The following is a 24,599-nucleotide window of genomic DNA, read 5'->3' as shown; positions in this document are numbered from 1 at the left end:
TATTAAATGATATTACATAAAAAATTATTTACTTATTTATTTGATAAATTGTTTAATGATTTATTTAATAAACCATTTTGTTATTTTGTTAGTTATGCAATATATTTTGTTATTTTTTTTATTTAATTATGTGATATTTTTAATATATTATTTGTTTTGTTATGTTAATAATACTTATAATTGTAAAAACGACTCATGATTAACTGTAAAAATTTCAATAAGATGAGTAAATAAACATTACAAAAATATGACATCAATTATTATTCATATGGACAATTCTCACTATTTTGACAATCAGTTTTTCCATGCATAAAGTGAATAAACGAAGTTATGTAAACAATTTTATTTGATATTTTTAAATAAATCAATAATTTTTTTAATTAAATTTCAATGTATTGTATTTTTTTATTAATAATGAAACAATTTATTAAATAAATAAAATTAAAAATCATCCTTGCATGCATGACTTCAATTTTTTTTTTAAAACTACACTAAAGTCATCATTGCCATGCGTGATTTCGTTTGAAAAATATAAGTTATATAACTAATGAAGTCATGTTTCTCATGGAAGACTTCACTTTAAAGAGAGAAAAAAATGTCATTTACTATTTTTTTTGTCATTTCAAATTTTGAAGTTCGTTTTCCTAAACATGACTTCTTCGACTGTAAAAATTGAGTCACTCTTAAAATAATTTATTATTTATTATTTCTTGTTAAATAAACTTAATGGATATAACATTGTATCCTTTAAGAGCACTTCTGCAAATGTTCACATCAAACGGCGTGAGTTTTATATCACGCTGCAACTATGGTTGTTGTTGGTTGAGCAAATTAGGTGCAGTGTCAACTTGTAGTAGACTGTACAGGTTGCAATAAAGCTTATTATATATATAACATATTTTTTGTATATTTATAAAAGTACATATTTGAAATTTAAAATCAAAATTACGGATTAATTTAAAATAAATTTAGTTCTCTGTTGGGTGGAGGAGTGTGGATGCAATAAACCCCTAAGAGTCATCTACATAAATATAGACCAGTTGTGAATTTTTACAAATTTCTTAGTTAGCTCAGCTATTATTGACCTACAGTAGAACTTCTGGATCTAATGTATATTAGTTGATGTTTGGTTATATTTTTTGTTTTCAACTTTTAGTTGCCATATGGTGAAGATAATCATTAGTTGATTTTAGTTTTGGAAAAAATAATAGATTGCATTGGATTAATTTATTTTAGTTGAAAAGAGAACCAATTGAAGTGTCTAAGTGAGTACAAATGTACTCTTGATGTGTGTATAAAGTCAGAAGAATTGGTGAACGTCTTTAATGTGATCAATCCCTTACCCATCAACTGTTTCAACACCGGCAAAATTGGGGTACTTGGATCCTCACTTGCATTTTCTCATTATTGCCTTTTAAATTCCAACCCATTCATTTCATCCTACATCACACCATTGCTTTTTTTTTAGTCGAGAAGATTTCGTCCTCATTATTAATGTTCGATGTTGATAAATTTATCGAGATTTCGATTGAAGTGTAAGAGAATATTTGTTGTTGAAGATCTCACATTGATTAGATATTAAAACTTTTCATTATATATAAGTGGGTACAAACTTCATCTCATTGAGCCGGTTTTATGAAATTAGGCTTAAAGTTCACTTCATAATATGGTATCAGGGTCATTTTGAGTTTATATTAGCGATCAAGTTGTACCTTCCCTTGATATAGTAAACTTATTTATATAAAATTGAGTTGAAAATATTGTGATTAATTTTTTATATTAGTTTGAGATGTTGTTTAATGTCATATTAAGCTGAATGATTACATAAAAGATAATTTTAAAAAATAAAGATGTATCCGATCATATGATATCCTAAATTTATGTGTGTAAATATGTTTCGATCTTACAATACAAATATAATTTTATCTTTAGATCATACCCTTTCAAATGTCTTAAAACATATCTACAAATTAGATGATTTCAATAATAAAATAACTATTATTAAATATTATTAAAAACAACTGTAAATTACAAATTTTCATATTCGAGAAAATAATATAATTTATAAAGTTTTAATTAAATTTAAAAAACAAAATTTCCCAAACTACTATAAGAGGAATGGTTGACTATCACCACGCCTTTGTTACCTTTATATTGACAAAATGACCTGTAAAGCTTAAGTTTAGGTTTTGAGTAGAATGTGAAGACACTTAAATTTAGTTGTCAATTAAAGTCAAGGGTTGGCGTTGACCAAATGTGTACATATTAAAGTGAAGTGTTGGCGCTGACCAAATGTGTGCATATTAAAGTGAACGGTTGACTATTTACATCATAACTCCTATATCACAATTTAAATTAGAATTTTTCTTTTTAGTACAATATATACCACTTCACACAAAGATTACCATTAAGTTTTCCTAGTAATTTTTACGTTTATTTTAGATTCAGAAAATTAGTTTATGATTCCTAAAAATTTTAGTTTATTTTAGTAAAAAAATCAAAATATTTTTTAATTCCCTTTATAATCAATTTTTTCATGTAATAAGAATATATCAAATAAGCCTTTCGTTTTCTTAAATAAATTCTCATAAAACTATGCATATCCTTTAACTTCTATATAAATTTATTTTAATAAGAAATATTATTATTTTTGATACGTGGGGATAAAGACTATTGTCACTTTACTTTAGGATAAGGTTTTTGCTTCGAGCAGCTCAAATCTTTCATTTGAAAAAAAAAATCCTTATTATTGGATGACCAAGATACATCCAACCATAAGTTTGCGTTCAATGTGAGTTCGGAAGCAAACTAGGTTTTGCTTGAAAACAATATAAATATATATTTTTCTCTTAATTCTTTAAAATAATTTTTAAATAAAATTTTAAGTTTTAAAGTAAATAATATCTTGAATATGGTGATTAACAATAATAATGTTATCTTTGAAAAACTTGTAGGATAATATCTCAATCTTTTACTTAAAAAAAATGTGTTATGTAAAGATCAAACTCATAACATCCTCTTCTTCTAGCATTATTTTTGTTTTTTAATGGAGTTGTGCAAGTTTAATGGAATTGGAGGTAGAAATTTTGTGTTTGAAATGGAGAAATGAATTTGAGTGAGAGGTGAGGTTAACTCACTAGGGAGGAGTTCAGGGTTAGGCTAACCAAAAGACTACCTTAGAGGTAATGCAAGAATAATTTTTTATGACAAAACTTGGGTATCTCATAACTCCTCTCATTCAAGCTGAATTTTACATGAATTGAGCACATTTATTTATAGTCCTTTAATCAACCCAAAAGTTAGTCAAGATTAAAAAATTCAAATTAAAAAATAAATCATAGATTTAGAAGAGCAAATGAGAGTGTGTTATTTGTCTAGTCACACCTTCCTTGCCTCTTCCATGTGTCTTCTTTGTTGTTCAACTTCATGGTGCGTTGTGCTTGCCTCCAAGACTGGCCTAGGATTTCCTTTGGGAGAAAAGGAAGTCCAATTGATACCTTATGTAGGTTTAGAATCCTAAACCTAATCCTAATCTATCGTAGGTCAAAATATATACAAGACCAACAAACATATTCAACTTCACTCAAATACATATACAAACTCAAATAAATCTTATTCTACTATCTACATTATACAAAATAAATTTTATCCTAAAATGATAAAAAATTTAACCCTATTGAACTCAGATGAATTCCATTTTTCGTATACTATGTTATCTAATGAATGTTATAGTTGTTCTTCTCTTAAATGAAGCTTTTCTTAGATATATTTATAGAGTTATTCTCCTTTTTAGATTTCAGATAGATAAAAGTCTAATCAAATACATTCGAAAAATAAATTTTTAAACAAGATTCTAAGTATTCAATATTCTTATTTCACAAATGGATATTCTAGGTGGATGAGTTGCATCACAAACTTAAACAAAACTTCAAACGCACCTTGAAATATCTCTTTTATTTAATCTCAATGACTAGACTAGGGTACTGCATATAGGCTGAGGGAACATCATTAGTGTGTATTCAGTGTCAGATCCACAATAAGTAGTATTAAAACATCTCCAATACTCTCAATTCAAAATTTAGATCTATCAAAATTCCTTCTAGATCTTACAAAATTTAGTAAATTTGTTGACTATTTGTAATTCCAGCAATTGGTAGTAGTGGATAGTAATGAGAATTTTACAAACGCACCCGTGACTAACTGGGGTAAGAGTTCCGGTCAAAATCATCCGTTCTAACTCATGATAAAGTCCAAGCTTAAATTTCTAGAAAGTTTCAATTCAGAAGTCAGAATCTGTCTGCTTTCTTCAGGTTTTTTTAAATCAACACACAATAAATAATAAATAAATAAGGTACAAGAAGTTTCGTTATCTCTCAACTAGAAGACAAGAAAATAAAGCACGTGGTGCAGTAAGTTTGTTACCATCAGATTTGTAATATATAGAAAAACTCCTAAAACAACACCTTCTTACAAGGTTAGAATGACCTATAGAACCCTTGGCTGTTTATCCGAGTCTTCTACTTCTCTTTCTCTCGCCCAAGTACGTGTTGTTATATGTTCCAATAACAGTGCTTGGTCTTCCTATGCTGTCAAAGTTGTTGATCCTTATTATACATTATACATGTACGGGTGAGAGAAGTATGTCACGTCTTTGATCCTCATCACCGGATTAACCGAGTAAAAGTTCATGTTTATAGGCTGACCCACAACATAAATCTAATTACACTCAATCAAAGTAAGTGAAACTAATTCGTGATTAAAAGCTAAGTAATATAGTTTTAAACGCGGTCCAACTCCTTAACCTGGTCTAATAAAGAAATATTATCAAAGGTAATATAAATAACAAATATTTCAAGAATCAGGTACATCATCATATACACTACTCTGATAATCGAGTACTCACTAGTACAAAATTTGAAAACAACGACTATTTATTTAGTGCGGCTTTGCGTTTAAACGCATTTGTAAAAAACGCGGTGGCATTTTTGTAATTAAATTGATTTACAAATGCGGTCTTACCCTAGAACCGCATTTGTAAATCAATTTTACCCTAAAAATAGAAGCGCGCCACTGGTTTTCACTTTCACTTTCGTCTTCTCCGCTCTTCGTTTCAACGTTCTCAGCTGTCTCCGCTTTGCATTGTAAGTTTCAGCTCTCTCTGCTTCAACGTTTGTTTTCGTTTTCGTTTTTGTCATTGTCATTATTCACTTCCTTGGCATTGTCATTTCGTTTCCTTACTCGTTTTCTGCATATAGGTGGTTACTGTTCTATTGGTTCTCTGGTTTTTTCTGCTCCGCCATCGCCACTGCTTCCGTCACCGCCACTGCTTCCGCCACCGCCTTCACCTACGTCTCCGATCACCATCAACCTAAAGGTTGGTGTTGTATTTATTTAATATTTTGAATTTATATTTAAAATTTTGAATTCATATTTAATATTTTGAATTTTTATTTTTCTGTATTATAATATATATTTAATTAATAACTAATATAACTTGGAATGTATATAACTAATAACTAATAATTTATATATTTGTGTGTATTTTGAATTTTTGTATTATATAATTTCTATTTTCTTAAATTTATATTATATATAAATTCTATTTTTGTAATTATTTTTATTTTTTGCACTTTTTCTTTGCATATCTTTCTTTTTTTCCCTGGCATCATTTATTTTTTATAATTGTCACTTTAAACTACTTTTACTTAAATAAAAATGAATATGATATTAATCTTTATGGAATTATAATTCTATAGTGTATTAAACTTTGTTCTAGAATTTTAATTTTAGAAGTGAAATATTTAGTTAGTTGTTAATTACATTTTAATAAAAGTTTTATGTTATGTTAGTTATTGTTACTTTTAGAATAGAAATATCGTGTTTGGATTGAGTCCGGGGGTGTTCGACCCTCGGCAAATGTGTGAGATTGAAGAGAATACTAATTATTAGAAAATCCTAACTATATTCCAGAATATATAATGGATCGAAGTTGGATTAATGATGTTCGTATAAGTGATGAGTACGAAAGGGGAGTAGAGGAATTTATACAATTTGCACAGCGTAACGCGATTATTAGTGGTCATGATGGAGCAAAGATCAGGTGTCCGTGCGTTAACTGTTTGAATGGAAGGATACTGGATGTGAATATCATGAGGGAACACCTGCTATGTGATGGGTTTCTTCGATCTTATACAACTTGGACATGGCATGGTGAATTATTAAATTTACCACGTGTTTCCGTAACTGAAGAATATGTGGGTTCTACCATGGATGAAGCAGTACACGATGATGGAGATGATGATCGATTGGAGGACATGATTCGTGATGTGGGAGCTGAGTGTTTTGCAAAAGCGCATGGATATGAAAGTATGTCAAAAGATGCAGAGACTCCTTTGTATCCTGGATCAACTAACTTCACACGGTTGTCGGCGGTGTTAAGATTGATGAATTTGAAGGCAATAAACGGATGGACTGATAAAAGCTTCACGGAATTGCTCCAGCTGTTGAAGGATATGCTTCCAGAGGGAAATAGTCTACCTAATCGTAATTACGAGGCCAAAAAGATTCTTTGTCCAATGGGTATGGAGTACAAAAAGATACATGCATGTCCTAATGATTGTATATTATACCGGAAAGATTTTGAATTGTTGAAAAGTTGTCCGAGGTGTGGGTTATCACGTTATAAGTTGAAACAAAAAGATGATGATTCTATTGATGACATGGAAAAGCATGGACCCCCAATGAAGGTTATGTGGTATCTTCCCATCATTCCAAGGATGAAGCGTTTGTTTGTAAACCCAGACGATGCTAAGAATCTTAGATGGCATGCAGATGAGAGGAAATGCGATGGCATGTACCGACATCCAGCTGATTCTATTCAATGGAAGAAATTTGATGATGACTTTCCAGAATTTGGTAAAGAATCAAGAAATATCCGACTTGGTTTAGCTACAGACGGAATGAATCCGTTTGGTAATATGAGTACAAATCACAGTTCATGGCCTGTATTACTAGTTATTTACAACTTACCTCCTGGATTGTGCATGAAGCGAAAATACATGATGTTGTCTATGATGATATCCGGTCCGAAACAACCAGGGAATGATATTGATGTTTATCTAAGTCCCCTAATTGAAGATTTGAAGTTAATGTGGGACCAGGGTGTCGAAGTATTTGACGGATTTGCTAATGAAACTTTCAAGCTTCATGCCATGTTATTTTGCACCATCAATGACTTTCCGGCATATGGTAACTTATCAGGTTATAGTGTTAAGGGTCACAAAGCGTGTCCAATATGCGAAGAAGACACTGCTTCTCAACAATTGAAACATGGAAGGAAAACAGTATATCTTCGGCATCGGAGGTTTCTTAGAAGTCATCATCCTTACCGGAGGTTGAAAAAAGCCTTTAATGGACACCAAGAGGGTAGTGGTCCACCAACTCCATTAACCGGTGTTGAGGTTTACGAAAAGGTAAATAACATAGACCACACCTTCGGCAAGTCCAAAAAAAAGTCATCTGTGACAAATATTTGGAAGAAGAAATCAATCTTCTTTGATCTTCCGTACTGGTCGAGGTTAGAAGTCAGACATTGTATAGATGTAATGCATGTTGAGAAGAATGTGTGTGATAGCTTAATTGGTACACTTCTTAACATTAACGGGAAGACGAAGGATGGTCTAAATGCTCGTTTAGATTTGATTGAGATGAACATACGCGGCGAGTTGGCACCCATACAAATGGGTAAGCGTACATATTTGCCCCCAGCCTGTTACACAATGTCAAAAGATGAAAAAATTAGTTTTTGTCAATGTCTAAAGGGTGTGAAAGTGCCACAAGGACATTCCTCAAATGTGAAGAGTCTAGTGTCAATGCAAGATTTGAAGTTAATTGGGTTGAAGTCTCATGATTGTCACATCTTGATACAACAATTGTTGCCGGTAGCTATCCGTGGGATCTTACCAAAAAATGTTAGACACACCATAACCCGTTTGTGCTCATTCTTCTCTTCCATCTGTTGTAAAGTCATTGATCCCTCAAAACTAGATGAACTTCAAAATGAAATTGTTGTTATCTTGTGTGAATTGGAAATGTTTTTTCCTCCGTCTTTTTTTGACATCATGGTTCATCTAGTGGTGCATCTGGTAAGAGAGGTTAGATTGTGTGGACCAGTGTACTTAAGATGGATGTATCCTGTTGAGCGGTATATGAAAATTTTGAAAGGTTATGTGAAAAATCATTATCGTCCAGAGGCTTCAATGATTGAAAGGTACATAGCTGAAGAAAGTATTGAATTTTGTTCAGAGTACATGACAAAAGCAAATCCAATAGGTGTTCCAGCTAATTCATGGCACCACAGGCGTTCTACAAGTAAATGTTTACGTGGTGTGAATATTGTAAGCAAATCTCGATCAGAAGTCTTGCAAGCACATTTGTACATATTGAATAACACAGATGAAGTTGTACCTTACATAGAAGCTCATAAAGCCATTGTGAAGGCAAATAACCCAAGACAAGCAGAGAAATGGGTCTTGATGGAACATAATAGAACTTTCATGCCTTGGTTTAAAGATGAGGTGTTCAAGGATTCAACGGCATCAGAGACCTTGACTTGGTTGGCTGCTGGATTGAAGTTTGATGTCATTTCATGTACAGCGTACGAAGTGAATAATTGTATATTTTACACGAAGTCCCTGGATGAAAAGAGTACAGTTCAAAATTCTGGTGTTACTCTTGAAGCCGAGTCAATGCAGTTTTCGACTTCGAAAGATACAAATCCAGTACTTGGATCAATGGCATACTATGGGTTTATAGAAGAGATATGGGAGATTGACTACACTAAGTTTTCCGTTCCAGTTTTCAAGTGTAAATGGGTTGATAATAAAAGTGGGGTTAAAATTGATGAATCAGGATTCACACTAGTGGACTTTCGAAAGATAGGGTATCGAGATGAGCCATTTATAATGGTTCAACAAGCATCTCAGGTTTTCTATGTGAAAGATCCTACGTCAGAACATTGGTATGTCGTTTTACACGGGAAAAAACAAGGGGAAGCCATAGATGATATTGAATATGGCGAAACTCGTTCATTCACACCAATGATAACTAATAAAGATGACGATGTACTTGATGATGTACATGCAACCCGTAAAGACCACAGTGAAGGAATTTACATATAAACATTCAACCCACATGCAACATGTAAATAAACATTTATAATTTTATGTATTATTTTTATATGATTTTAATTCGATGCACATTAACTAATGTTTGTTACCTAATTTTTTTAACAGAGACATGGATGACGACCAGACTCCAGTCAGACCTCGATCTGGGCGAGGTAGTAGAGGACCTACTAGATTGAAGCGTCTTGCAGTGAGACGTGCTGCTGGTGAGAAGACACATGTTGACATTGACGTCAACACTAGAGTGGCTTTTGGTCCTAAGGCAGATGAGTTTATGAGCTATCTTGGAGTTGTTTCTCGTGAGAGGCTCTCCATTTTGATTAATTCATGGGATGAGGTTTCAGAGGTTGATCGGAACACGCTATGGGAGGATGTTCTGGTAAGCTTTACATTATTATTGTTATCATATAATGCTTTTTAATATTGATTAATTAATTTTAATTTCATGATGTTATTTTGCAGGCAAACTTTGACATTCCTGATGTGGAACCGCTTCGATCAAAGATATTATCCAATATCGCACTTAAATTTCGTACCTTTAAGTCAAGACTGACATCGAGATACATTTTTGGCGACCTTAAAGACGAAAATCCATGTTTAAAGTACCAACATATTGATGAAGAGACATGGCGTCTTTTTAGAGAAAGCCGTGAAAATGAGGCTTGGATGGTAAGTGAAGTAACTTTTTTGTTTATATAACATTAATAAGTTTATCTTATTTACTTCAGTTTGTTTATTTCAATTATGACAGGATCGTCGGAAGAAAGCTCAAGAGATAGCTTTGAAGAATCTTACCCCGCACGTTATGTCTCGTTCGGGGTATAGAAAACTTGAGCAAACACTGATGGTGGAAAAGGAGAAATCTCAACAGGGGACGTATTCTGAGAATGTGGAAACAGGGGTCACTTCTCCTCCACCACCTTTTCGCCATGAAAAATGGAAGAGGGCCCGAATTAAAAAGTTCGGTGCACCAAGTTCCGAGCAATCCGGGGTTATAATCGAAAAAATTGTAAGTTATTTTTGTTATTTTCAATTTTTTTAAAGCATTAATTATATTAATGATTGAAAATATGATTTTTGTGTACTCTTGCAGGATTCCTTGGAATCCGACGGTACATTTGTTGCTGAAGGTCGTCACGATATCCTGGTTGAAGCAATTGGACGACCTGAACACTCTGGTCGTGTTCGTGCCGCTGGACAAGGGGTCGGAATTAAACTTTTTTTTGGAGTTTCAGAACGACAGCCATCCTCCTCCTCCAAGAAGGAAACTCAAATGAAGACTAAGTTACGTGAAGAAATAATGGAGGAGATGAGAAAGGAGACTGATTTGATGTGGCTGGAGATGAAAAAGGAGAATGATCGAATGCGACAAGAGTTTCTATCGCAACAAGTTTGTGCTGAGCCGATTGAACCCCTTGTTAGTCCCACTCCCAAGAGCACAAAGGGGAGTTGTGCGGCTCCTCCAACATCAGGGGATGATATCAATGGGCAGACAGAGGATTGTGAGCTACTGGTAGTGGGCGGCAAACTTCCTCGAGTGGTGGCACTTGGAAAAGTCTATAAAAACGCCACCACCTTACATAGCGTTCCTCTCTCCCCTGATGTGGCGAAGGTAACTGTTGAAAAAGTACGATTTCCTGATGCTCGTGTTCCACTACCTTCAGATGAGGTAACCACTGTGGCCGATGCATTTCAGACATTCGTTGCCTGGCCCAGAGAGCTCATTCGATCTATGCCCGAACCTCATGTAATAATTTCGTTTCATTATATTATTTTTTATTTATATTTATATATTACATATAATTTAATACAAATGTTGTTTATCTTGTAGGAACCTTTTCAGCCACCAACTCCGAAAAAGAAGCGTGAGGTTCCAGTTGACGATCCTATGGCTTCCCTACGTCTCATTGCTAGTCAGATTGGCAATGATCCTTTTCCAGTTCCGTGGGATAATACATTTTTTCAAATCAACACTGAACTGCCACTGATGATTTACAACACAGATTTATCAGAATTTATATCTGGGAACCAGGAGCTCAATATAAGTATAATTCAATTTTTTATGATGTAAGTATCTTTACCTATTATTCAATTTACTTTATGTTAAATTATTATTGATTATGCTTTAACTAAAAACTTGTAGGTTTTTGCATAGAGTCTGTATCACTGAGGGGAAGGAAAATATGTATGGATTCGTAGATCCTGCATATACTAATCCCGTTGGATCAAACTCAACTGAGACTCAAGCATACATCACTAACATCCTGGAAAAAGAGGGAAAACAAATTTATTTATGCCCTTACATTAATGAGTAAGTTTAATTATATGTCATCAATTATTATTATTTCATGTTTTAAATATTTACTAACTCTTTTCAATGATCATATAGGCATCATTGGCAGTTACTTGTCTTATCAATGGTTGATAAGACTGCTGTGTGGTTCTGTTCCCTACACAAGAAGATGCCCACAAAATTTAAGGATATCATTGATACGTAAGTATAGTATAAACTTAACTTTGTATATGTTACTAATTAACCATCTACTAACGAGGTTTTTTGTATTAACCAGTTCATGGCGTGGATATAACATCCTAAAAGGTCGATCCAGTTCAAATAATTTGAACTACATAAGAGTAAAGGTTTGTAATTTTTTTCTTTCTCTATTATCATTGTTTATCAATATACTAACATATTACTTTTTATTGAATTATATAGTGTAATAAACAACCAGGAAGCTATGAGTGTGGCTATTACATTATGCAATGGATGATTACCATTATAAGACTAGGTGTTAAAACTGGTTGGAAGGAGGTATATGTTAAATCATTTTTATAATTCTTGAACATATATATATCTAGAAACTAATTTATGTCAACTTTGCAATGCAGTTATTCACAGAAGAAACACCAATGAGTGAGGAAGGCATTTCATATGTTAGAGATTCTTGGTCCACATACTTCATTAATTTTTATAACTCTAGCATAAGTAAACAACATTAGTGGTTTTATTATATGTAATTTGATCACTTGTAAATGTACATTTTGATGATTTCAATTGGTTACTACATTTTTGTATTTGTCTGGCTGGGTTTAATCATTATGCAGGTTATTTAAATATATGGTTTCTGCACAAAACAGGATGTACCAAAAAAAAAAAAAAACACTATTTACAAATGCGGTCATTTACCAAGACCGCATTTGTAAATAGTGAATTCGCATTTACAAATGCGGTCTTAGTAAATGACCGCATTTGTAAATAGTGATTTATGAATGCGGTTTTTACCAAGACCGCATTCATAAATCCTAAACCCCAAACCCACTCCCTAATTCAGAATAATATACAAATGCGGTTATCTAAAATGACCGCATTTGTAAATGTGATTTATGAATGCGGTCATAGGACCGCATTTGTAAATTCCAGATTTACAAATGCGTGTTGATCAAATGCGGTTCTATGACCGCATTTGTAAATTTAAAATAGCCGCATTTGTTTAACTTATCTGCACTAGTGACTGAACATTTTTGCTGATTTGAGCATTGAAGTGTCTTCTACACATACCTCCGAGTTTGGATTACGAAAAGACTAAAAACCAAAGATAAGAAGGAAGGAAGTTAAATGACAGACAACCAACCAACAAAAAGAGATAGAAAAAACCTCTCAATAATTCTCTAGATCTCAAAGCTCATACGACAACCATACACATTAGCTAAAACAAAGTTCTCATCCCGCTAATAACACTTTCCTAGTTGAGAGCATTTTGGCAAGGCAAAGTAGCTCAACTCAGATAAATTTCTTCACAAGATCCTCCTCTCCAAACTTGACAACAACTCCAATCCCACTCTAGTGACTATATATAAGTATAGCTGGTCCAATGCAATGCTAGTATTGCAAACCTCCTACATGTTCGTTATATTTCATGGTTGACCAAACGAAAGTTGAAATTCCATAATCAGCGCCAACTTACAACAATGGCATATCCATAGAACAGTCCCAGGCTCAAGGAAGGATAAACGACGAATAGTTTGTTATGAAAAATTAAATTTTCATTTCTTCAGACACGTTTTTATCTGTACATTTTGATTCACTTCAACTTTATCTGTACATTCACTTCCCAAATTCAAGGAAGGAAGGATAAGAGTCTGAAAAAGGAAATTTACATAAATAGTATAACTTTGTACCAGTTTTAAGCTAACGAACAATTTCAAAATGACCGACTTCATCTGTAGTATCTAACATGAACAACTTTCATTGAAAAATATATTTATGTAAAAGTAGATTTTGATTAAAAGTTAATATATGCTTAACACGTTTTTATTTATTTTTATCTTTTATAAATAAAATCCTGAAAATTTATATATTTGATGTAATCTTGTTGTATTTAAAAAATATAAAATTTAAAATTACAAAAATTTAGGTGGTGAGGGCGATTTTAATTTTTAATGCTCAGATGAACTACTTCTATTTCGATAAAATAAAATTTAAATTAGAAGTAGTGCTCAAAATAACGACTTCTATTTTTTTTAACTGAAGTCTTATTTTTGTTTATCTTTTTAAGAGAAGTTGTGCTTCCAACTATTACTTTGTTTCTATTTTTTTTTTTGTTCTTTTTTTTCGGTTTTCAATACTTTTTGGGTTTTCAATTTTATTATATTATTAAATATTTATTTAAATTACAATAATAAATTAATTAATTACTTAAACTAACTGTTTTTTTTATTTTTTATAAAAACTTTCATGTTAAGCATCACTATGCAACTTGACATCCCAGCTAGGTTGACACCTCAAGTAACAATAATCATCTTTCATTACATCAAAAAATTATTATTATTGAAAAAAACAATATATGGAGGACTAGACCAAAATCCATATACTAACAAAAACTATATAAAGGTAAACTATACTTATTCATAAAGAATTCTAAGAACAAACTAGATGGAAGTCTATTATACTGTTCTTACAACAGGGACCAAGAACACTAGAATCAGGTTGACAAGATTATCTCTTATATAAATCTTCCGATCTTGGGCTGGACTCTCTCGGTTTCCTCTTGGGCCGGATACTTTGGGCTTTTCCTTAAGGTAGATGCTCTCGGCTTCACCTCACGTTGGCTGCTCTCGGCTTCTCCTCACGTTGACTGCTCTCGGCGGGTACTCTCGGCTTCTCCTCTCGGCGGGTACTCTCGGCTTCTCCTTCACACAGATGGGGGGGTGTGCCTGCAAGTCGCTCCGATGCCAAAGTCAGAAATAGTTTAACGTTTTTCAGATAAAAATCACTCTTACCATTTTTCTTACGTTAACCTCCTATTTATAGGATTTCTTTAATGGGTTTTCCACTTTACCTTTGGACTTTCTTTCCACACCATTTTATTATTTACGCACCCCCTAATGCAGGTTTCTATCTTATTTGGGTCTTATTATAATAATATTTATATTTTGTTTTATTCTTTTATTGTATAACCTCTCAGTTATGTGTAGTATCTAGCTTTCGGCTAAAGCTTATCAGCACAACACTTGTGTATAACCTCTCGGTTATGTTTAGTATTTAGCTCTCGGCTTAACCTCTCGGTTTTAGCCTACCAGTACATATACCAATGAAATGATTATCTATGAATAAATCTTAAATTACCCAACTTATTAGCACACGTATTCTCTTCACGAAAAATATAACCCAAAAACCTGATTTTTCCACAGTAATTAAGACAAGTATTTCATCGATTACAAAACATTAGTCCTAACAGTAATCGCAACACAAACCAAGACACTTAAACTAACGGTTTAAATTACAATAATAAATTATCTAAATATAATGATCAATAATTATTATATTAATATTTTTTATAGTATTTCTATTATATTAACTTTACTTGAAATATATTGTAAATAAGAGATATTTTTTAATAATTATACGTTTCCAATTTTTAATATTTTACTTTTGCAATTATTTTTAGTAATTTAGGAGCTATGCATAGCTTTTCTTGTAAAAGTGTATTTTTTTTTATAAAATAATTACTTAAAGAAAATTTTGTATGCTTTTTTTTAGTTTTTTAAAATTACAAAGAAAAACTATTTTTTTTATAATCTCATAATCCGCTACTTATCTAAAAGGAAAAGTAATTCTATTGTAAATAGTGTCTATTTTTTTATAATTGACATTTTTTGTCACCCAGTATTGCTGGGTTGGTAAATGGAGCAGAAAAAAGGTTGAATGGAATAAATATATAAATAGCACTACAATATAATTTTGGTGCTTATCCCGAAGCATCCACTACAAGCACAATACATGCGTATTTGTACTTTCCCTTTACTCCATCACATTTCTATTGAAGTATGAAGAAATAAGAACAGGAGAGTGCAATCTGAGTAGTAACTCCACTCAATTTTTTACTATGGTCACATTAATTCTAATGAGAAAATGTCATGATCTTATATTAAATACCAAAAATATAATTGTATCTATACCATGAATTCGTACAGAAGATTGAGTTACAGATGAGGAAAAAAGAGGAGAAATGTGAAAAACTATAGGCGATATGATAGAAAAAACTAATAATTGCACCAAAGAGGATTTTTGTTCTTCTTGCTATGCCCTCACCAGTGACAATGGCGGTGAAGACATCATTTAAGGTTAATCATATATTCTATCTCACTAGTCGAAATCGAAAAGCATTCGTTGGAGTTGGAAATGAAAGTTTGTCAAAGATAAAAGAAAAGAAGGTGGAGAGAGAAACTTTGCAAAAAAAAAAAGATAAGAGAAGATTGTTGAAGGGAAAATTACAAAAAAATAAGAATAAGGAAAACATCTCAACTACATATTTTAAAACCAAAATATTTATCCAACAGCTAAAATTAGTTTTGCACAATGGAAACATATTCAATGGTTCGATGTTGTGCAACAGCTTGAAGAGATAATGTTTTTTTAAGAAAAAAACTAATAAAGAACAGCGAAAGAATCTGCTTATCAATAAGTACCCATTAAACTATTTAAGTATTTGATATTTATCCAAAGGCGAAGGGATAAATTATTAAAATGTTGAGAAAGGGTGTTGACTAGAAACCTGTGAATTAGTTGAAGGCGACATTATGAGTATTTTTAGGGTGGGTGACAAAGCCCATATTTACCTTGCCCAACGGCAAGCATCCAACAGAGAATATTAGTTACTTCCCATCCTTCCTTACCAAAGGGGGAAAATTTAACGACGGAAAATTAAGATCGTGGTTTTTTTTTGTGTGACGTAGACAGGATTACCATGAGCGTAGTTATTTGCCTGGTGATTATCGCTAGATATGTTCAATGCACAAAATCCGCCTCTCCATAGCGAAAGAAGGTTATGCACATATCGACGATTAAGTTTAGCTCATTTATATAGTTGAACACTACGCAATTTTTTTCCCGGGTACAAGTACAATAAACAAAAAAAGAGCACAAAATTTGTTTAACCGCTCTAAGTACCAGTTAGAGGCTATAAAATGAGTATAAAGGATCATCAAAATTTAGTATGCAATGTGAAACTTGGTGGGTACCCTTGGTAAGCTTCTGACTACACCATAGCGCAAGGCTATAGAATCGAACCATTAATCATTATCCTGCAAAACAATGGTCCAATCAAATTACTACCAAAAATATAACAAAATGAAAGACATCTACGAATATTAGATAATAGGTCTCTTACCAAATTGGTGACAATTGAGTTCTCGGATAAGCATTTGGCATGAATGATGGGACCCGCATTTCTACTTTCCATCTCACTATTGATATCCGAGTAGTTCATATTAACGGCCCCTTTGAACATCCACTCGTTCCTTTCTTCACAGTACACATCTTCAAATAGCTCGCCACACAATACACACAAACACTGATTTTCATCTGCTCGAATCATCATATCCAATTGACTGCTGTCTGTTTCTTGGTTGTCTACAACAGCCGAGTCAGCAAACTCAAACTCAGATGAATATTCTTCTACCTTGCCAGCAATCCAATCACCTGACTTAGGATACCAACTTCTGGATACTTTAATTGGACCATGTTCTCTTGTGGCATGCCACTCCAAGTGTCTCTGATACTGTTCTTCTTGTTTAAACCTAATACCGCAAATTTTGCAATGATGAGGGAAATCATCCAATAATTCCCTAATAACCGGTTCATGGTATTCTCTAATTACATTAGGTTTAAAATCAAAGCCAATGAGATTTCTGATTTTTGTGCTAGTAGATTGAGCCGAGGGAAGAGAGGATTTTGTTGCAGCGTCAACCTCATCTCTGGCAGATGATACTGGGACAGCTGCAGAATCAGAAACTGATGTAACTGGGATTGAGCTACTGGTGCTAATGTTTGCAGCTTTATCTTTGGATCCCTTCAGCACTTCGCTTGGTTCGCTTGGTACCATAGTCGGTGATTCTGTTTCTGCAGATATCAAACCCTTTGCAACTAATGAGCTTAAAAGGTTTGCGATAGGATTTACATTATTTTTGGCAGCATTCAAATTAGAAGAAGCGGGTGGTTGAGTAGAAAGCTTTTGTGGTGGTTGTCCAGCCTTTCCTTGGGGTTTTTTTGGCACTGAAGACGAATCTTTATGCAGAGGATCTAATAAAGATGGTGATGCCACTGCAGACCCTGAAGAAATTATTGTGGTAGGAGAAGACCTACCAGACCGAGGAAGCTGAACCCCGGACTTGGATAGATGCTTCCTTGGATCCAGATTACTGGTAATTGATTTCTTGGGGATGATTCCACTCTTCACAGCTGCAGATGACAAATTATTTTTGGTTGACTGTTCTGAAACTTCTTTGGTTAAAGAAGTTTTAGACTGGGGCAGCTTAGTTTTAGCAGAAACTTCAGTCTGAGAAAAGTCGAGCTGCTGTTGCTGAAGCTTAGTTGCAGAAGATAATGGGCCCTGCATGTCCTTTTCCTGTGTTCTTCGCATGTTACCAACCTGAACAATGGGATGAAGGGTAGGTGAGCGATCTCTAATGTGCTGACTTGTTGGACCTCCCGAAAATTGAGATGTTCTAATATTCTGGGGCATTTCTTGCTCGGGCAAATTTTGCATTGAATGAGGGTGGTATGCTGTTCCTGGCAGTGATGGAGACTGTCGTTGCAAAGGTGATTGCCCAGACGGGGATTCAATCTCCCCATCAAATTGCTGCCCTACAATTTTTGCCATTCCTACTACTGCCTTTGACGTAAAAGATTGGTTCCCCTTCTTGACAGGTAAAGAATTTGCGTTGGCTGGTAAGCCACTAATAGTGGACACAAATCCATCTGAGTAACCTGGCTTCAGATTCAACTTATCAATTGTGTGGTGCTTCTGCAATTGCCATGATGAAGGTGGATGGCCACCAAACCCAGGCAGTTGTTTCTTAACAGTGGATATTTCCCTGTCAACCTTTGCCCCATAAGGGCGTAGAATATGCAGGTGATCTTCACCTTCCTACACATGGAAAAAATAAATCAGTCATGTATGAGTTACAGACCATTGTATTAATTTATGATTATGATGCAACTGTAAGTTTTGGCTTTGTATTTATTTAGGAATTAAGTGGCTTAACTACTAGGGTTGAAAGTAGGGAACCAGGATATCTTAATACCAAATTAAATTATAGTTTTATTTCTTAGTTTGTATTAGGCACTTTAAGACTTTGGATTGATCGACCTTGATATATCAGTGTTTTTTAGGCAAGTTATCTTAAGAGAATATGGGCATTCGGCCCCAGACTGATTACAAAAGAACCTTTCTTGTTATACAAAAGTTTAAATATTTGGGGTAATTGCATGTTACCACACTATTAGTTCAATTGCACTGACTATCAAGCAATCGGTCTCCTCCTATAATATGATTTTCTGTAATGTCTCTTATATTTCAAGATAGGGATTGTCTCTCATAATTAGAAGCTTACAAAAGAGGGCCTTCTTAAGGGGAAAAGTAAGACCAAATGATGTTCTAGTTTCTGCTGAAAATGAAAAACTCACATAGTAAGTGGAGTTTCCTGATCGAAATTAGCCACATTAACCAGTCTTGATTGCTTGTGAAAAATATACTAGTAGAGCAAGTGTTTTTAAAATTAGCGCGAGTTTTTGTAAAGTTGGAGGATCACCAAATAGAATCATGTTACATAAAAGAGGAATGTACTTCTTTTTATAAATTAGGAGAAAAATAGCAATTGAATGAACAAATGGCAGTGTAACTGACCCTTTTAGCAAGCTTACCAAATTTTCGTCATCTGTCATCCATGAATCCGTGCTCAAATTGCTGGACACATTGGGTCCATGATCAGTCAAACCAGTGTTCATCTCATCCCACGTGAACTCCTCCTCTTCAGAATTTTTCCAGTTACCTGACATCACATTGTTCCGTATGTTAGTTATACTTTGTCTTGGCTGACGATGTGCTTCCAAATTAATGGACTTTGGTGCTTCACGATTTGAAAAACTACGCTTGAGACTGAAACCATTTTTTTGCCCAGGTATGGTCTCTGCTTCACTGCCATCTGTTTTGAACCATGTTTTTTCGTGCCCTAAATCAATGAGCTTAGTTCCAGTTCTTCCAGCCCCTGAGACCAAATTACTAGAAATGCCAGAACCATATTGACTGCCTCCAAATGATCCATCAATGCTCTTCTCAGGAACAGAATCATTAAATGCATCTCTGTGTGCGTGCTGATTATTCTGCAACACACACCACTACATTAAGATATAACAACAGAGAGAAATAATAGCATAAAGAGGATAATATAAAAGCTGATTCACATACAAGCATGTTAATCCTAGGATCCAGCCATGGTCGAGAAGCACCCAAAACTCTCTCTGGCCTCTCTGACTCCTCGTTTGAGTTTAACAAAGCTCCAGTCATGTCATCAACAACTCCTTTACTCTTCATGATATCAAAAAAGGACATGGCAAAAGAAATAAGTACAAGAGATAGTGGATGAAAATACTTGTATTGTGAATCAGACTTTAAGATACAGTAACAGTGAAAACAGAAATCTAAAATATGTATATGAAAACAATAGGGAGATGGCATTCAAAATATTACTTTTAACTAAAGCCTAGAAAAGTTAATAGCACATATATATCAGCTGAAAACCATAATCAGAACCACAAAATCATGGCAATTTATGATTAAGAGAAATTCAAAATTAGTTTAATGGAAAAATTCCAATTTAAATATGCTTATTGCAAGAATGGTGTATAGTGTATCAAAATTTGATGCAAATTACATGTCTTCCATTCATTTCAACATCCAAGGAACACATCACTGCAAATTTCAGTTCATCACATAAAAATTTGTAACAGTATCCAAGGTTGACTGATTCCTATCAAAATGCAACTTTCCAAACCTTTAAAGAACAAGTTTTTGGTGCAATGTGGTTCACATACCGTACTGGACTGTTGGAGACGCTGCCTTTCTAAATACTTGGGATTCACATGGATACTATGAGGTGGGCGTTGTGACTGCAAATCACTCCTGACTGTAGCAGATACCGAAGCTGAACCATTGACTGCAGGTGTAAAGCCAAGTTCCTTCTCAATCATCTGAAGGCACTGAGGAGGAAAGACTCCTTTCCAAGTTCCAAAAAGATGTTTCATACTTGAATGGACAATAGGATCAACCTGTCTGTAAGCCTTACAGAATACCTAAAATGTAAAGTAGTAGTACCTAGTTAAAAATAGGTGTATAGAATTAGAAAACATATATCACAGTAAAAGTGCAAAGGGAAAAATTGTTTCCATTTCATTAAAATTAGATTACTTTTACAATCTCATAAGTCATGTAACTAACTTAACAATCTCATGAGTCATGTAACTAACTTCTATCAGATCAGTTCAGAATAAAATTTCAAAACTTCACTGTTTAAAGGATTAAACATATATAATTAAAACTGTATCAAAATGAAGGCATTAAGGTAATGGTTAAAGATAGTAAATATCTGACCTCAGGTAGTCTGACAGCAAAATATTTTATATAATCCCGCCCGATGTTCTTAACAATACTGTCTAAGAGATAAAGGGATGGCAGTTTTTGATCACTTGGAACCTGGAAAGTCATTAACTTGTTTAAATTACACTATACCTTTTCCTAGAATAAAAAACACAATAACAAGAATAAGATTGCCATGACAGATGCAAACAGGGAAAACAGCTAAAAACAACAATATATAATCCAATCAGAAGTTTGCATAAAATTTCATAAGTGGACTTTAGTGCTGATTGAGATTGGTAACTGGTTTTGGTTTAAGTCCAGCGGTATCACCTATGAGAAGCAATTCTACTCAAATCGAGTAGGACTAATATAGGTGATAAAGTTCTTCGAGTATTTAAGAATGAAAACTGTTTAATGATCACTTCTTTCCCTAGTTGTCACTGGAAAAATCAATGTTTGCCAAGATTGTTAATCCCCTTTGCATACAAAATGCAGAAAACACCAATCAATCAAATCGTGGAGAACCACTCCCCAGTGGTGTTGATTACCAGTTAAACACCTAATTAAAATTAACCAACCTACTGGCATTTGCAAAAAGGACAACTTTTCTTCATAATGCTAATTGGAAAACTATATATGCTTCCTATTATTTTTTTTTTTAAGTGCATTGCATAGAGCACCACTTAAGAACCAATCTACTCTTACAGGGCCAATGAAATGAGTTGATATTCAATGAACCATGAATGCCGTTTTTCCTCTAGCATCCCTATGTACAACAACAATCCAATTCATCATTCCATACATTAAAAACAATAACAAACACCAAATATCACAAATCATAGAAATCAAGTCGAATTGCTCTTCCTTTATTCCAAAAATCCATTACAGTTCAATTCAATACACACAGCAGCACATTTTGTTCACCTCTATAATGTTAGCACAAACAGTGGCGGCAATTGCCTTGGCAGCAGACTGGTTCTCCCCGGCAATAATAGTCAAGTTCGTAATTATCGGCTTCGAATTGAAAGTAAGCTCAGCAAGCGCGGTCCTATACTGAGCCACAAGCTCATCGTGAGGGGGAGACTGCGGGTGGTACCCACCGCCGCGACCCGAATCGCTGCTTTCGGAGTCCCTGTCATTTACCCTAACCCTCGCAGACACCCCCGAAGCAACTGCCCCAGACCCTTGCTGTCGTTGAGGTAACTGTCGGGCACTGAGTTCCTCGATCAATCGAGGCTTCTTGGGACCCGGCTCTCTCGATCTATCCAACGATCTGCGCGTGCTCTCCATATTCATTCGAATCAGACACAAAACGCATCTAAAACCCTAATCCTAACCCTAATGAGCTCTCACTTGCGAAAAGAACTGGATTTGGCGCACGAAATAGCATCCCCTTCATTGGTTCTGGGGCGGGCTTTATTTGGGGAGGAGAGGAATGCATGAGAACGGAAGTTCTGATATAAAATTGTACAGTGCACAAATTGATATAAACCCTAATCCTAATTTACATGAATTAATAAGAAGTAAGGAGAGAGAAAGAGAGAGATATGAAAGAGGGTAGAATGAGAGGCAGTGAGTGTTTTTATGTAAGCAGGCTGGGATTGGGATTGGGATTGTATGAGTTATATATATATATATATATAAATAAAAGAAAGAAGGCCACCAGGGACTCATTCGTCACTCTTCCAACTTCAACTGCATCCTACTTCAAATATTATTACATTTTAATTAAATATTTTTTATCATTTTATTATAATACAAAATTAATTTTCATTTCTATTTCAAATTTTAAATTATATAAGTATTTGTAGTACGGAAATGATTGAAATGAGTTTCGTTATAAGTGGAATTGATTCAATTTCAGAATTACTCCATCAACTCAATACAAATATTTATACTTGACATCGGTCTCCAATCAAAACAATAACAAATTTAAAAAAAAATTATCGATATTTGAAAAAAATTATCAATATTTACAGAAAACTAATAATTATTTTATTTTCATTCTTACAATTACCTGATATCAAGTTTACATCAAAAACAAAAATCAATTTCATATTATACTATATGAATGAAACTTATTTTTTTTTATAAAAGTTTTCATATTAGGTATCACACTGTGCAACTTGACATCTGAGATAGATTGACACTTCAAGTAACAACAATCATTTGTCATCATTAAAAAATATTATTATTAAAAAAAATGGAAGAAACATACTAAAGAGAAACTTATTATACCAATGAAAAGATTTTTTATGAATAAATTATAAATTAACCAAATATAAGTAAAAAACTTATTTAACTCTTTCAAAAGTGTGGAAATAAAATTAACCTATAAAATTAGTGTTAATACTTTTATCTTTTTATAATTTTATTCATTTGATTAAGAGTGTTTGGTTAGTATTTAGAATAAAATAATTTAAATTATATTTAAATTAATTGTTTTAAGTATTTTCAGCCACTCTGAAACAAATCAATGTAATAAAATTAATATTGTATTCCATACGCATGTTGTTTAAGGAAAAAAAATTATTGTACAGTAAGAAATATAAAGACAAATGTTCTAAAAAATATTAGATGTATTTTTAATTTCTATAATATATTTAGTTTTCTTTATTTCCGTTTCTCTGAGTTAAGATTTAGCTTTGTATTTTTTATTAAATCATGATTATGTAAGAGATCTGATGTCAGATTATATTTAATGACAAAAAATATATAGAAATCAAGATAAAAACAAAAATATTTACAGGTTTAACCCTTGAAATTTACGATGTTTTTTTATTTGTTTTTATTATTATTATAACCAATAGTGGTACATATAAGATATAAGAAGACCTATGAAGTTCGGATACTCCTTTTAAATGGTATGTCGTATCGGACACCGACACTTGTATGATACTCGTAGAATACATATTTGTGAAGTGTCCAATTAAAAAAAACATTTGTTGGATTTCTGACAATTCTAACATAGTTCTAACACAATTTTAAAAATAAAAAAAGACATTAATTTTCTAAAACTCAAATTTATTGTATAAAATTATATTATGATTATAAAAATAAGAAACAAATCATTTTGAACCAGTAATTAAAAACTTTTTTTTTTCTCAAAAAAAAATATCTAAAACATACTTGTACACATAAATTTTTATTGTCAATTTATATAATTCACAATTATATAATATATAAATTTGTGTCATTCTATCATATATTTTAGATATTATACGTATCTTTGTTCTCTCGTCGGTGTTTCTCACTAGTTTAACATAAAATTTATCACTTAATAAACGTTAATAAATTATAAGAATAAAAAAAATAAGGATAAAACAATAACTTTTTTTATTAAGAATCATAAACAAATTCCAGAAAATTAAACGATAACAAAATTACTTAAACTTGGGTTATATTATATATTTCAACAAGATTTGGTGGTTAAACAATGAAAACATATTTCTATTTATCTACTAAATATACTATAATAATAGCATAATAAAGTTAA

General features: G+C 33.0%; 2 protein-coding genes across 4 annotated transcripts; one reads left to right on the top strand and one right to left on the bottom strand.

Moving 5' to 3' along the window:
* Nucleotides 1–4,480: 4,480 nt before the first annotated feature.
* LOC137826223 (uncharacterized) lies at nt 4,481–16,533 on the top strand. The gene is made up of 6 exons (XM_090296870.1): nt 4,481–4,629; nt 5,256–5,374; nt 10,658–10,932; nt 11,017–11,252; nt 11,329–11,404; nt 16,468–16,533. Exons 1-6 carry the CDS (start codon nt 4,481–4,483, stop codon nt 16,531–16,533), a joined length of 921 nt encoding a protein of 306 aa, XP_090152996.1.
* LOC137814539 (polyadenylation and cleavage factor homolog 4) lies at nt 16,525–22,722 on the bottom strand. 3 transcript variants are annotated; one of them, XR_016523125.1, is made up of 7 exons: nt 22,028–22,711; nt 21,116–21,217; nt 20,560–20,817; nt 19,934–20,053; nt 19,373–19,848; nt 16,856–18,613; nt 16,525–16,769 (listed from the first exon to the last, which is right to left on the bottom strand). XR_016523125.1 is itself a non-coding variant. In XM_068617333.2 (7 exons), the coding sequence occupies exons 1-7, from the start codon at nt 22,397–22,399 to the stop codon at nt 16,758–16,760; spliced, it is 3,081 nt and encodes a 1,026-aa protein (XP_068473434.2). In that variant the 5' UTR covers nt 22,400–22,722; the 3' UTR covers nt 16,525–16,757. The 3 variants fall into 3 exon arrangements, 2 of the variants coding, with proteins under 2 accessions (XP_068473434.2, XP_068473435.1); XM_068617333.2 differs by having other exon boundaries at nt 19,390–19,848; nt 22,028–22,722; XM_068617334.1 differs by lacking the exon at nt 22,028–22,711 and having other exon boundaries at nt 19,390–19,848; nt 20,560–20,839.
* Nucleotides 22,723–24,599: the final 1,877 nt, after the last annotated feature.

The sequence above is a fragment of the Phaseolus vulgaris genome, chromosome 1 (genome assembly GCF_051622355.1).
Source record: "Phaseolus vulgaris cultivar YP4 chromosome 1, ASM5162235v1, whole genome shotgun sequence".
Classification (NCBI taxonomy): domain Eukaryota; kingdom Viridiplantae; phylum Streptophyta; class Magnoliopsida; order Fabales; family Fabaceae; genus Phaseolus; species Phaseolus vulgaris.
This window is presented reverse-complemented; position numbering and strand designations above follow the sequence as displayed.

What these genes read in the sequence shown, in the direction of transcription:
- LOC137826223 (XM_090296870.1), top strand. Translation starts at nt 4,481, where the DNA reads ATGACCTATAGAACCCTTGGCTGTTTATCCGAGTCTTCTACTTCTCTT. An exon ending in TATACATTATACATGTACGG is followed by an intron (nt 4,630 to 5,255) that starts GTGAGAGAAGTA and finishes TTCTGCATATAG; the next exon opens with GTGGTTACTGTTCTATTGGT. An exon ending in ATAATTCAATTTTTTATGAT is followed by an intron (nt 11,253 to 11,328) that starts GTAAGTATCTTT and finishes AAAAACTTGTAG; the next exon opens with GTTTTTGCATAGAGTCTGTA.
- LOC137814539 (XM_068617333.2), bottom strand. Translation starts at nt 22,399, where the DNA reads ATGAATATGGAGAGCACGCGCAGATCGTTGGATAGATCGAGAGAGCCG. An exon ending in TTTGTGCTAACATTATAGAG is followed by an intron (nt 21,218 to 22,027) that starts GTGAACAAAATG and finishes ATGACTTTCCAG; the next exon opens with GTTCCAAGTGATCAAAAACT. An exon ending in TGACAGATGACGAAAATTTG is followed by an intron (nt 18,614 to 19,389) that starts GTAAGCTTGCTA and finishes TTCCATGTGTAG; the next exon opens with GAAGGTGAAGATCACCTGCA.